Here is a 13,140-nt window from a genome sequence, read left to right on the forward strand (position 1 = left end):
ATGAAAAAGCAGATTTTTGTGTACATATTACAGTTGTGTACAAACTTGTTCACACCTATATGACACAGCCCCAAATAAAATGTTGTAGATATCTTTTTACTCCATTTGCTGCTCTCTATATTTGTAGAAGTGTGTGTGTGTGTTTGTCCATGTGTGTCAGTATCGTAGCTTCTCAGTAAATTCCCCCAGGGCTTTGTGGTCTATACTGTGTGGTTTGGAGGAGTTTGTTAGTTGATGGCCAGGTGCAGGCAGACAACACATACACTCACGGAAGATAAACGGACCCAGCACACCCATGCACACGCACACGCACACGCACGAAGGATAAATGGACCCAGTAGCAGGGAGGTCTGACAGAATGCCTTTTCACACCTGGCTGAGCCCAGCGGAAGGTGACAGAGTCACATCTCCCAAAGCGCGCGCACACACACACACACACACACAACACACACACACACACACACACCTCACATTGGGGAGTTCAGGGTCATAAGCAGCATCATGAATAAAATGAGGCTGTCTTAAACAGAAGGAGCCCTGTGTATGCATGTGTGTGTGTGTGTGTGTGTGTGTGTGTGTGTGTGTGTGTGTGTGTGTGTGTGTGTGTGTGTGTGTGTGTGTGTGTGTGTGTGTGTGAGAGTGTGTTCGTGTATGTGCGGGCCCCTAACCCCCATGCCAGTTTGGATCTGTAACGACCTTCTGTTCCCAGCGCTTAAATGGCTTAAATACTTCAATTAGACCTGGGTCACAATCCTCCACCCGTTAAAGCACACCGTCACACATACACAAACACACACACGGAAACACACGAAAAAAGGTTTCATCATCTTGTAAGGCAACCAGAGACTTTCGTCAGCATGTTCTCCTCTCATCTGTGGCTCAAAGTGAAACTACACTTATAGCATCCTCCGCCAGCACACGAGCAACAATTAAACTCAACTCCCTTCCTCTCAGCCAGCGTCTCCCCTGGAACTTCTCTGTCCCGCTCCCTCCTCCTCCTCCTCCTCCTCCTCCTCCTCCTCCTCTCTCCGTCTCTCCCGCCGTGCTACCCCAGCGCTAACGATGCTGCCTTTTCATTAGACAGCCCCTGCTAATTAATCTCCATAGAGGAGAGTGACAGACCTCCCCCAACACACACACATACACAAAGTGCACGCCAAGATATATGCAAACACACACTCTTCTTCCCTCTTTCTCACTCCCTCGTCCCGCGTGGTGTTGGCAGCCCATTTCATGCTTTATCACGTCTTTTAATTGACAAACAAGCTGCTCTTTTCTCTTAGGCTGAGGTCTATATCACCCCCTCGCTCAGATGCGCACAAACACACACACACACACACACACACACACACACACACACACACACACACACACACACACACACACACCGCGCGCGCACACACACACACACACACACAACTAAGGAGCCAAGAAAACTAGTTATCTTTTGCATTTTGGAAAAACACACACAAATAGGCAAATGCCTCCTGCTGACATATGGCCCATGTGACTGTCACACAGTTTTCTACTCTTTGACACATTTTGAAACACACACACACACACACACACACACACACACACACACACACACACACACACACACACACACACACACACGTCACATGTGCATTTAGGTTGAAAATGAAGCATAAAGCAGTTCCCGTCACTGTTGGCACTTTCTAATCTTTTGAGATGTTTTTCTTTTCCATGCTTCGTTCATCTGCTGCAGGGCAAGGTCAATACCAATCACAACTGACTTATTGATTTTAAGTGATCGCGTGACACCTTTGCCTTCACCGTGCTCATGGAAAAATTTGTTTCTTTCATGTGGCTCTTTGGAACCGCCACATGCTACACTTGTCATATTGCTAAAATCACCATCACTGCTTGGTTGACTGTGACAATATTTCAACAATCCTACATGAAACAGAACTTTATGCGGAATCCACTGCTGAGTATGTTCATTTATTCCTGTATGTCAGTCATGTTCTTTCAATAAAAGCACTATCAATGATGAAAAAGTCAGAAGGACATGTTCTGCTAAACTTTAATAATATTACATATTCATGAAAACCTATTTTAGATGGTAATATTTAAAATATTTATTTTCTGATCAGGCACGTTCTGGATGAAAAAGACTAAAGAAGTGTCACTGGCTGCTTTCAGAAAGCTGCTGGCTGAGTCACGCCCTCTACCACCTTGTTCTTTCGCATTTCTCTGCTTTAATTGGCATTACGGGCAGAACCACTACATCTACTGGGAGAAAATTTTACACAGGTTGAGAACAAACTGTTAATACACTCTAACTTTTAACATAGTATTTGATTTGTAAAATGCATCTTCAACATTTGCAATTCATGACTTTTCAGATAAAAAATTAGGTGACCTAATAAGGTAATTAGGTGACCAAAGAAATTTGTCAACTTTGTTTTCAGCTCCTCTGCTCCTCTAAAGACATACTTTGTCATAAAGATATACTTAAGACCAGTGGTTCTCAAATGGGGGGTAGTGAGGCCATTTTGAGTGGGACTGAATCTTATTTTGAAGTGTACAGAACTGCTTCTGGCACTTTTACTTTGAAGGACATGTGATTCCCATAACGCAGCGTGTGCACTTGCTGGTTGCTGCCAGCGTTATCATGACAGTAATGATCAAAACTGCCAATGTCACCTCAGTAGATGAAATTCAAGATAAAACTGCAGTTCAATTGAGATTCCAAAAACCGGATGAGCATCACCAGTTTAAACTTGTTTGAGAAGAATACACAGTGTGCCTGTAAGTCCTCTATTTCATTGGGGTTTAAGCCCTATTAGCACTTTTGTTGGCATTTCATGTTTTTAACAGTGCATAAAGGCGTTGTGTGTATTACTGCACTACTTTTGTGAAATACATTTTAGTTACTCGAAAATTTAAAAAAAATTTGAGTCACGACTAAACAACTAAGGAAGAGCGTGGGTCCTGAGGCTGGACCAGAACCACTGCTTTAGATTTTGTCCGAGTGCTGATGTATTCAGCAAAGGGGTTTAGAAAATTTCTCCTGACCAGGTTGTTCGTCTGGAAATAATGATTAGGAAAGAATATTGGGGTAGTTTAACAGTGTAGAGACTGGTGGCACCATATATGATATTTGTCTACTCAAACTTTACACATACTACAATTACATACACTATCTCCAACACCATCAAGAAATTGCTACCAAACACATTCAGTAAGACATAAATTGACAAACGGGTTCTACAGAAAACAAAACGACAGTCAAAGCATTTAATGTATAGTGTTGTAATGTGTTTTTAGTTTTCTCTGCCTCTGTTTCATTCTGATCAATAGTATTAAGTGATCTATCCTTTTTGAGAACACAGGTACCAAATACCAAAGTTAAAAGGCTCAAAACTATAGCGACAACTGCACCTTTCTCCTGGATTACTGTATATTGACAAATGTATCGTGATAATGCCAATGTGTACTGTGTGTTCGATTTAAGGTTTGGCAGGGCACCTTTTATTCACCTCTTAATTCGTACGACACAGTATTTATATATGCCATCCTGATCTGGGATTCACGTTTGTAAAAAGACTGACTAAACACAGCCAAGAGATCAAAACATGAAGAAGTGGAGCAGTGCTCAGGTCAAACTGTGAACAGTGTTGGTTTACAGTGGTGGGATGAGGCTTGCTGACAGTGTTGGTTTTGTGCAAAGATACTCACTGTAATGTGGTACTGCCTCCAGACCTCTGGACAGGTCTGAGAAGAGAAAAAAAAAAAACACACTTGATAAGGTAATCGAATACATAAACAGATCCACACAAAGACTTTTTGTATAGGTCGGTAAAAAGTACAACAGCTTACAGCATGTATGGTAAGTGTGTGTCTTACTGTAATTGAGTCAGATCCTAAAGAGAAATTAAGGAAGAAACATTTAGGCATACACTGGTCAAACTGATTTTTGTTGTAGAAGAAGAGAGGTGAAGTATCGAGAGATGCTGATTAACAGGCAGGCAGGACAAGAGAGGCCAGACAGAAACTGAAAAACAGACCATTTGATTGCCTGCCTGAGTCGTTAAGTCTCAACCCTTATCACCCTGATTTCTCAGGAGCTGTTTTCCATCCATGTGTCTCTGCAGTCAGTCACCCAAACAGCCAGTAAGTGAGGCAGTCAGTCGTTTTTGTCCCGGTGTGGCTAAAGCATTATCTCCGGGGCTTCTCCACGCTGTTCCTTAAGCATTCCGACATCCTTTCCCAACCGCCGCCACTTCCCACTGGGAAATTGAAAATGCTGCAGTCGCCGCAGGCAACAAGATTTATCTACTTACATACCTACTGAGTGGTAGAGACAGAACGAGAGAGACGGCGCGGCAGATCCAAGCCTTGTCTGTTAAAAAGGCAGTGTTCAGTTTGTACTCGCACAAACTAAACAAGTTCCCCAACACATTTTTTATGAAATACGAAAACCCATCACATTAAAAAGTGACTAATTTGGCCTGAAATGTTTGTTCACGTCCTCACTTTCAAAACTGCCTGTGCAGAACTGTAGGTACTTTTTCTGGCTTAATTTAATCTGTTTGGATTTGAATAAAGAAAAGAAAAAAAGATATAAATTTCAACAGCTGTATCTTCCTCCACCTCTCATCAAGCTCTTTTCTTTTCTTTAACAAACCCCCCACCCATCCACCCACTCACAACCACTCCCCCCCGTTTGCTCTCCCTCCAGACCGCCATGGTAGTGTGTTGTTGTCGAGGGCGACAGGCGAGGCGAGCGACACACTCGCGCTCCATCAACCGTCTGTCTTTAATGAGAGACACAGAAAGGCCCAGGGGACTGAGACCTGACTCTCTTTCTATCTTGAAACACACACACTAATACATACAGTATAATTTGTGAGGAAGAAAAAAAAAAAGTTATGTGTTCCAAGAAAAGGGTAATTACAGTACGAAACAACTTCGCACCTTTGTTTGCTGTTACAAACAATATGCAAAAGAGTGGGGAAGGCAAACACGACGATGTGGACGAAGAGGTGAGTAAGAACGGGCTGTGAGAAAAGGGAGGAAGAAAAATTGGGTTATGTGTGTCCTGGTCTACCCTCTCCCTCTGGTGTTCACCTGGTTACTCATCCATTACACAGAGCACAGTACATGACTGACTGACAGAGAGAGAGACACAGAGAGAGAGAGAGAGAGAGAGAGAGAGAGAGAGAGAGAGAGAGAGAGAGAGAGAGAGAGAAGAGAGAGAGAGAGAGAGAGAGAGAGAGAAGGGGTGGATGGAGGGGGTGAGGCAGGGGAGACATGGGCAGCTTCTTACATCCACGCAGGGTTTTCCATTCTTTGGCATTAGTATAAATGGCCAAGGTAATGAACGCTGCAGAAGGATAATTGTCATTGATGGTCATTAGATTTACCCTTCAGCACGCGCACACACATGCACGCGCGCGCGCGCACACACACACACACACACACACACACACACACACACACACACACACACACACACACACACACACACACACACACACACACACACGCAACAGCTGGAATATGCAGCATGGCAGAGACATAACTAAGCTGTAATTGCTGAAGTGTATCAATTAATGTGAACAGCGGCGTGTGCTGACCCCTGGTCACTCATTATTATCAAGAAAAGGGGAGGGGGGTGGGGGGTGGAGAAAGAGGAGGTGGTGGAGAGAAAGTAAAGTGGAATGTTTACTGTATACGTCTGTGATAAAGGTGGTTGGTGTGTCATCGTGTTTACGTTAAATAGTAATTGTTCTTTATGACACATGTGGCCACATTAATGAGCTTACTTATTCAAGAACATGAAGTAATGTGAATCTGAAGCATTTCACTCCCTTCTGTTTTCTATATATACAGTAATTCTTCATATCTTGACTGTGTATTTGCTTGATGTGTGTTTTTATGTTGAGATCGTGTGATAAATTGCATTGCAATTTTGGGACTTACAAACAAGTTTAACCACAATAGTGTACACACAAATCATAGCACAGAGAGCTTTGTTTAGTCCTGCTATGTAGTTTTAGATTCCTTTGCGTTAAACAGTCAACATGGGCAGAAGTATGTGGACACAGACTACTCTAGGTAGCGCTTCGTGGTTTCAGCATGGCCTCTGAAATATTAACATATTAATGCTATAGGTGACAATGAAACTTTATGCAGCAGTGCACTTTTTGCCATTTCCAGTCTCAGCATGACAATGCACAACCTGTCTCATCTCAAGGCATCAGATACTCGGGAAAATTCTAGTTTGGGTTTAAAAAAGTTATTTTAAGCAAATAATGTGTTGTATGTCGTATATGTTACTTTACATTAATTAGGTTACATAACTTACTTATTTCACAATCAAGGCTGATTTTTGTTGTCTTTCAAATCCAGGTTTTCTGGGTGAAAGCCCTAAATTTGTTTCATCCAACCAGAACTGACCTCCTGCCTATGTTCAACAATTTCTTCTAACGTTCGGTTGTCCACATACGTTTGGCTATCCAGTGCATTAATTGTGATGAAGGCAAGTTTGGCTTTCTAATCAAGTAAAAGGAGTGCTGTACTCACGTCAAATAAGTGTCCCATCATGTTGCAGCGACAGCAGCGTTTGTTCCAGTACGAGCTCTCACTGCAGGAGATGTAGAGGTGTCCAGGCAGGCCACAGTTGTTGCAGTGCTTATTGGGACATTCAATGGACTGGTGACCCGGGGTGCCACAAAGGAAGCAAGGTGGCAACTTCTGCACACGTACACAAACACACAAAACAGTTAGTAGTTTTACATACTGACATACAGTGCGTATAAGCTGAACATGCTCCTGAGAACTGCTGGGAACTGACGGTGGGCTCAGGACAGGTCTTGGAGAGATGTCCGATCTTGTTGCAGTTCCTACAGTGGACGTTCTTGTTCGTATAGTATCTGTTAGACACCCGCTGTACTGCTGTCCTAGGACCCCTGTCTTTGTTGTAGATGTGAGCCTGAAACACACACAGAGTTAATGTATCACTGACATCATCATGTTGATGTAAGGTTCAGTGGATAAACTAGAATTTTTAGGCCATCAATAAATATTTTACAACTCATTATGATTGACAAATGTTGGTTCATGCGCCAAGACACCATCTAACCAAAACATTTGTTTTAAAAATCACATACGACCTCATATATTAATGGTAAATATCCTCACATAGAACCAGTACTGATTATGCACTTGAGAACTACAACTTTTGTTTTTGAGAGAACAATTTTACATTGTTTTCTTTACACATCTCTTCCTCCCCTTTCATGTAGCCTACAAGCAGAAACTTTTTTAAATGACTTTAAAAAAACTACTGTACATAATATTCAGCTGTTAAACAGCAACCTACCTCCTTGTCTTTGTCTGAAACCAACCAGCATTCCTCTCCTCTTTTAGCATCTGCCAGAACAGAAAAAAAAAAAAAAACATTTGAATATGCTGCAAAAGCTAATTTACAGTGATTGTTTAAGTTTAGACTCTTATTTTCAAGTTATAATCAAATATACCCTCCATGTTCACTTTATTAGGTACCCCTGCAACATCGAATGCAATCGTGCACAACAGCTCTGCCATATATTTAACCATTTCAAAGGTTATAATGGCCAGATTAGAGTTGCTTATTCAGATCCAAACATATCACACATTTTTTTAGACAATGTTTTTTGAGTATCAGTTCCTGAAGTTCAACAATACTGGTTACAATGCACAGAAACAACAGCTGCAAACAAAACTGTGGTGCCTTGTATGACAAATGTGTTCATGGAAACTTAAATCTGTGGAAAATAAAGTTGTTTTTTTTGTTTTTTTTTAATCTTCTCCTACTCAAACAATATGACACAAATGGAACCAGGATTCAATAAGAACTAGAGCTAATAAAGTCTAGACAATATCCAACCCTATTAAGAACTCTAAACCCTGAGGAGCAAGTTTAGTTTCCTGTAAGAGGAGACACACACACACACACACACACACACACACACACACACACACACACACACACACACACACACACACACACACACACATACAAACTGAAACAGTGGCAGCCCAGCACATCTGTATGAGAGTGGCACTAACAGCACCCTGAGGGAGGCCGCAGTATTCTCCTCAGGCCCACAGAACTGTAACTGACATCCAGAGATCGTAACGTACACACAAATGCACACACGCTGAAACACACAGTCAGCATACATTACGTGCTGATAGCAATGACCCACACATACTTTCACTAACACATACAGACACACCCATGCATTGACCCCTGCGATTAGCTGGTTGACAGTCTTTAGCCTTTGGACAAACATACAGCCTTGAGCCATAATCAAATATTACTCTCTTCTTTCCACCACCCCTCTCTCTCTCTCTCTCTCTCTCTCTCTCTCTTCGTCTTTCTTTTTCTGACTCACTCTATCCAGCCCCTTATCACTATTCTGCTCAGCCCTCCTTCCTTTGCTTTTGCTCCCTCTCCTTGTTTTGTACCTACCTCTCTCTCTCTTCCTCCCTCCTCTCCTCCCCGGGTGAGCGGCTGCAGAGGGGCGGTTATCACCTCTCTTCCCTGTAAAACAAATTAAAATGGCTGCTGTTTGGATGGAGCTTCTTTCTGCCACGACTTTCACCTCCAAAAACACACTCACACAAATGCAGGCGACCAAACAGGTAGCTTGTCACTGAAATTTTGATTCAAATTTTAACATCCTTTCACGGTCCTCGTGTTGGTTAAGTAATTTGGAAAGATGAAAACCTGGAAATATCCCTGAGATGTTAGTTGTACTCAGGTGCTAAGTTGGACTCTTCATGTAAATTATACTCATTAAAATGTTTTTTCCTTTAAATTGTAAATCAGTTTAAAGTTATCAGATTTTTGTCCTGGCTCTCAGAAGGACTGCATGGTGACAAAATTAAGTCTTGTAATGGCAGTGTATCGTGACTTACCTGAAAGCAAACAGACAAACTCAGGTTTTAAAGAAATATTCACAGAAACAGGCAACAAGGATCCATCGTTAAAAACACAACTATTTGGTTGGTTGTCAATGCTCACACCTCACTGACGCTTTTCAATTTATTGTGTAGTGTCAGCTAAAGATCTGTACGAATATGATGCTGTGGATATGTGTGTGGTTTTAACTGTCACACCACAGTAACATATATTCGTTAGTTTGGTTAGTTTTGTATAGAGAAGGAAACATGGGGCCCTCACAGCACTCTACTGTGAGCGGACTGGGGGGCCTCAGTGTGTGTGTGTGTGTGTGTGTGTGTGTGTGTGTGTGTGTGTGTGTGTGTGTGTGTGTGTGCGTGCGTAGCTGGTGTTACACAACAACCACTACCCAGTCAATGGGCAGCTTGAAAAAAGAGGTGTGTGTGTGTGTGTGTGTGTGTGTGTGTGTGTGTGTGTGTGTGTGTGTGTGTGAGTGACTCAACGAAAGTCATTCCCAAAGCGTCTCCCGGGGGGACTCCCCAAATAAAGAGCAGGAAGCTTTCCCTTAATCTAAGGGCAACCCCCACCCACCCATCTCACCAACCCAACAAACACACACACACACACACACACACACACACACACACACACACACACACACACACACACACACACACACACACACACACACACACACACACACACACGGATAAAGGGTGAAACTCTTTGTCACGGCCGAGGAATCAAACACATGGGTGGGGGGCTGGAGGAGAGGAAAGGAGGAGAGGGTAGGTGGGGGTCTGTTGTCTGTACACAGGGTGAAAATATGCTAATCAACCTTGAGGCCCTGCTCAAAACCAAACCATCCGAGCCTCGTTCCATCGTGGCCCAGCAGATCTGAAGGAGTCTGGAGCTGAAAAAGCAGATGGCAGCGGCTTCATCGAGCAGCTGAACAGACTCAAGAGAGGCTTTCGCCATGCTGACTGCAACTGTTCAATTTCAACACATCTAATGGTGAGGTATTCCTTCCAGCCATCTTAAAAGGTCTAAGCCCAAAGATCCTGGATGGAGAAATGGGTGTCATACCTTTAGAGGGGCCCATACGGCTTCTGACACCTCTGACAAAACACGGGGATGTTCGACTGCTGTGTGCCGTCTAAGTCACCTGCTCTCTCTTAAAACGTTCCTGAGCATCCCATTTACGGCAATTTCTGAGGGTTCCACTGATCCTGCTTCTGCGGGACAACTTGTACATTATCTCATCACCCGGTCGTCGAGGGAAATCCAACACAATGGCATGGAAGAGGGGGAGACGGAGAAACAGAGGGAGGGATTGATCAGGGGAGAGAAGGCGACAGATGCTACCTGTCTGTCTCATAGGTACCCTGATTACTAGAAGATGAGGAGGAGAGGGGAGGAGGCTGCGTGCCTGTTCATCAGAGCCGGCAGAACAAAACAAAACAGAGGAATCGTGTGTGTGTGTGGGGTGTTTGAGTGTGCGTGTGCGTTTGTGTGGGTGGGGGTGGGGGGATTCATTGAATCTGTCCCTTCTACCAGTGAGAACAGAACGGAAGTGTACGTGTGGCTAATGAACCATGAACACCCACCCGGCTCTCCTGGGGTGAAACACACACACACACACACACACACACACACACACACACACACACACAATGAGGTCCATACAGGATGGTCTAAGTCTGATAAACCGAGGAAGAGACTGAAAACGTCATCGACACACAACCATCCTTAAATGAGGCGGTCTCCTCACAATCACTCAAACCACTGACCAGTTTCCTATGATCTCTGTGTTTCTGTGTGTATGTTTTTGTGTGTTTGTGCGTGTGTTTGACATTGACAAGCTGTTCCCCCCTCCATCCCAGCGACATCAAAGGCTTGGACTGACCCGCCTTACCCCTATCTCCCTCTCCCTGTCCCGACACTTAAACAGGCATCCCAAGCCAGCCCGCCCATTGTGCCACACTGTTGACCAGGCCCATTAACACACCAACCAGCGCACACACACACACACACACACACACACGCAGGCACGCGCACACACACACGCAGGCACGCGCGCACACACATACACACACACACACACACACACACACACACACACACACACACACACACACACACAAAATGGGAGTGAAAGAGGGGCCTTGCCCCCCAAATGGAGGTTATGTTTGATACTGAAGCGACAGGGCTGGATTAGCAACACTATACATGACAATGGTGAGGGTGGGTGGGAGTGTGCAGGCTCTGCATATGTGTGTGTGTGTGTGTGTGTGTGTGTGTGTGTGTGTGTGTGTGTGTGTGTGTGTGAAAAAAAGGTGCTTCCTTTGTGACATCACCCTTGCCCTACAGCCTTGCCCTGAGCTTGGCTAAGTCAGACACACAGACGCACGCACCAACACCGCTTTTCTCCAACTCCTCTCTTTTGTGCGACAGAAAAGTCTGGCCGAGGGTGTAAAACACAAAAGCAAAGAGTGAAGGAGAACAAGTGAGATGAACAAGAACAGTGAGGGGAAGAGGGGAGGCGAGGACAGAGCACTTTGCAACACAACAAAAGGCAAGCTGGCTGAATATCAAGCAAAGAGCATCGAGTTAAATAGAGAGAAGTGTTTGAAGAAGTAATTGTGAATGACAGTGGCGGAGAGGATGAAATGATATACAGAACAAGAAGGAGATAGACACTGTTTGTGTGTGTGTGGAGATGTTTGCCATGCAGGGAGAAGATCAATAACTGCACAGGCCTATTACAGAGTAAAGCAGCACTTTTTTTTTTGTCTTAACTTCATGCTCTTTCTCTGCCCATCTCCACTGATCTCTCTGTTAGACAGATGAGCACAAATATTTTCACCTACTACCATGATGCGAATATTGGGAGTTGGTTTGTGAAGATAAACATCTGCTGGCACCAGTTCTCCAGTAGCTTGATAGTGGTGAAGAAGAGGGCGCATCAAGATGACGTAATAGAGCTTCCTTTGAAGCAGACATTTTGGCTCATAGCAAACGCATCAGTGTAATTAAATGGTTAAAAATGAATGGATTCTGTTCATGCGAGGTTGATTTAGGTTCCTGGTTGTGTGCATGCTGGCTCACAGGGACATTTGATGGAACTAAGATGTCGTTAATCACATTTGTTTCACCAATCAATATGTTTGCCGTTAAAAAAAAAATCTGATATTAAACAGTAATAATAACAATAGAAAACATGATGTAAGTATGACATGTATAGTTGTGCTCTTCTCATTGTCTTGAAGTAAGCATTATTGAGCTGCATATGAACCAATGTGATTACACTTATGAGGTTGTATGGTCATGTTGCTAGGCAACCATCAATTGAACCAGCTATATCCACATAGTCCTGATGTAGCAGATTATCTGAGTTTTTGAGTATTAATGCCGTTACAAGTAACACTTAGGGAGTGTGATATTTCCAAACTTTACTTTTAATTGTTAAATATCAAGAATATTTAGGGTAAAAAAAAAAAATTAAAAAAAAGTGTGTCACTTCTTCAGGTATTCAGCGGAGACCAGAACCAGGTCCATACTTGTATCTTCAACCTTTCTGAATTGGACTATTACTGCCAGATTTACAACCCAAGATCCACGACATCGGTTCTTTTTTTTTTTTTTGCATCTATTACTGATTTTGGTTCACCAGGTTAATGCACTATATGTCTGACTCTGTCCCTATTTGCTCACACTGGACACTGCCTTTCTAAAGTACTTGCAAGATACGGCACAGAAGGACACATCAAATTCTAGGTTTTAGTTTTAACAATCAGATATTAACTGAGGAACACAAAACCACAAAAAAGGTCACAGATAAACAGACACATAAATCCAGTAACCACATCTCCAATAAAAAGCACATTATATAAACTGCCAAAAGAACAAAAATTTCACTTTCTTTAAAAATTGTGGCCGTTCATATTTTAGGAACATAACCTAAAGGAACAAGTGATAATGTTAGTACCGAACCGAGACCAGACAATGAAAAGAAAGAATTTGAAAATATCTAAACCTGAAACCAGCCTCAGCCCAAATTTTAACACAACATCTGGATGGGTAGCAGAACGCTGTTTCTTTTGACTGCAGGATCAGAAGCTGCCCAGAGCCTGACTGACATTTATACCATAGGCAACATTTACAAGGAGAACCATAAACATTTTTCATGACCAGTCATTTTACAATCATTTTTTCCATCG

At 43.1% G+C, this 13,140-nt stretch overlaps 1 protein-coding gene across 2 annotated transcripts in view; it reads right to left on the reverse strand.

The window, feature by feature from the left end:
- Positions 1-13,140, reverse strand: part of zcchc7 (zinc finger, CCHC domain containing 7) — a 49,601-nt gene that overhangs the window by 12,897 nt on the left and 23,564 nt on the right. The window contains exons 4-8 of one of the 2 annotated variants that reach the window (XM_069167995.1): positions 8,489-8,560; positions 7,355-7,404; positions 6,827-6,964; positions 6,556-6,726; positions 3,706-3,741 (exon numbers count right to left, since the gene is read on the reverse strand). In XM_069167995.1, coding sequence (XP_069024096.1) covers positions 3,706-3,741; positions 6,556-6,726; positions 6,827-6,964; positions 7,355-7,404; positions 8,489-8,560 — 467 coding nt within the window. The remainder of the gene's footprint in view (positions 1-3,705; positions 3,742-6,555; positions 6,727-6,826; positions 6,965-7,354; positions 7,405-8,488; positions 8,561-13,140) is intronic. The other variant, XM_069167997.1, reaches the window with a different exon arrangement.

This window comes from Embiotoca jacksoni, unplaced genomic scaffold (genome assembly GCF_022577435.1).
Source record: "Embiotoca jacksoni isolate LCO1_2020_lvr unplaced genomic scaffold, fEmbJac1.0.p SCAF_4, whole genome shotgun sequence".
NCBI lineage: Eukaryota > Metazoa > Chordata > Actinopteri > Embiotocidae > Embiotoca > Embiotoca jacksoni.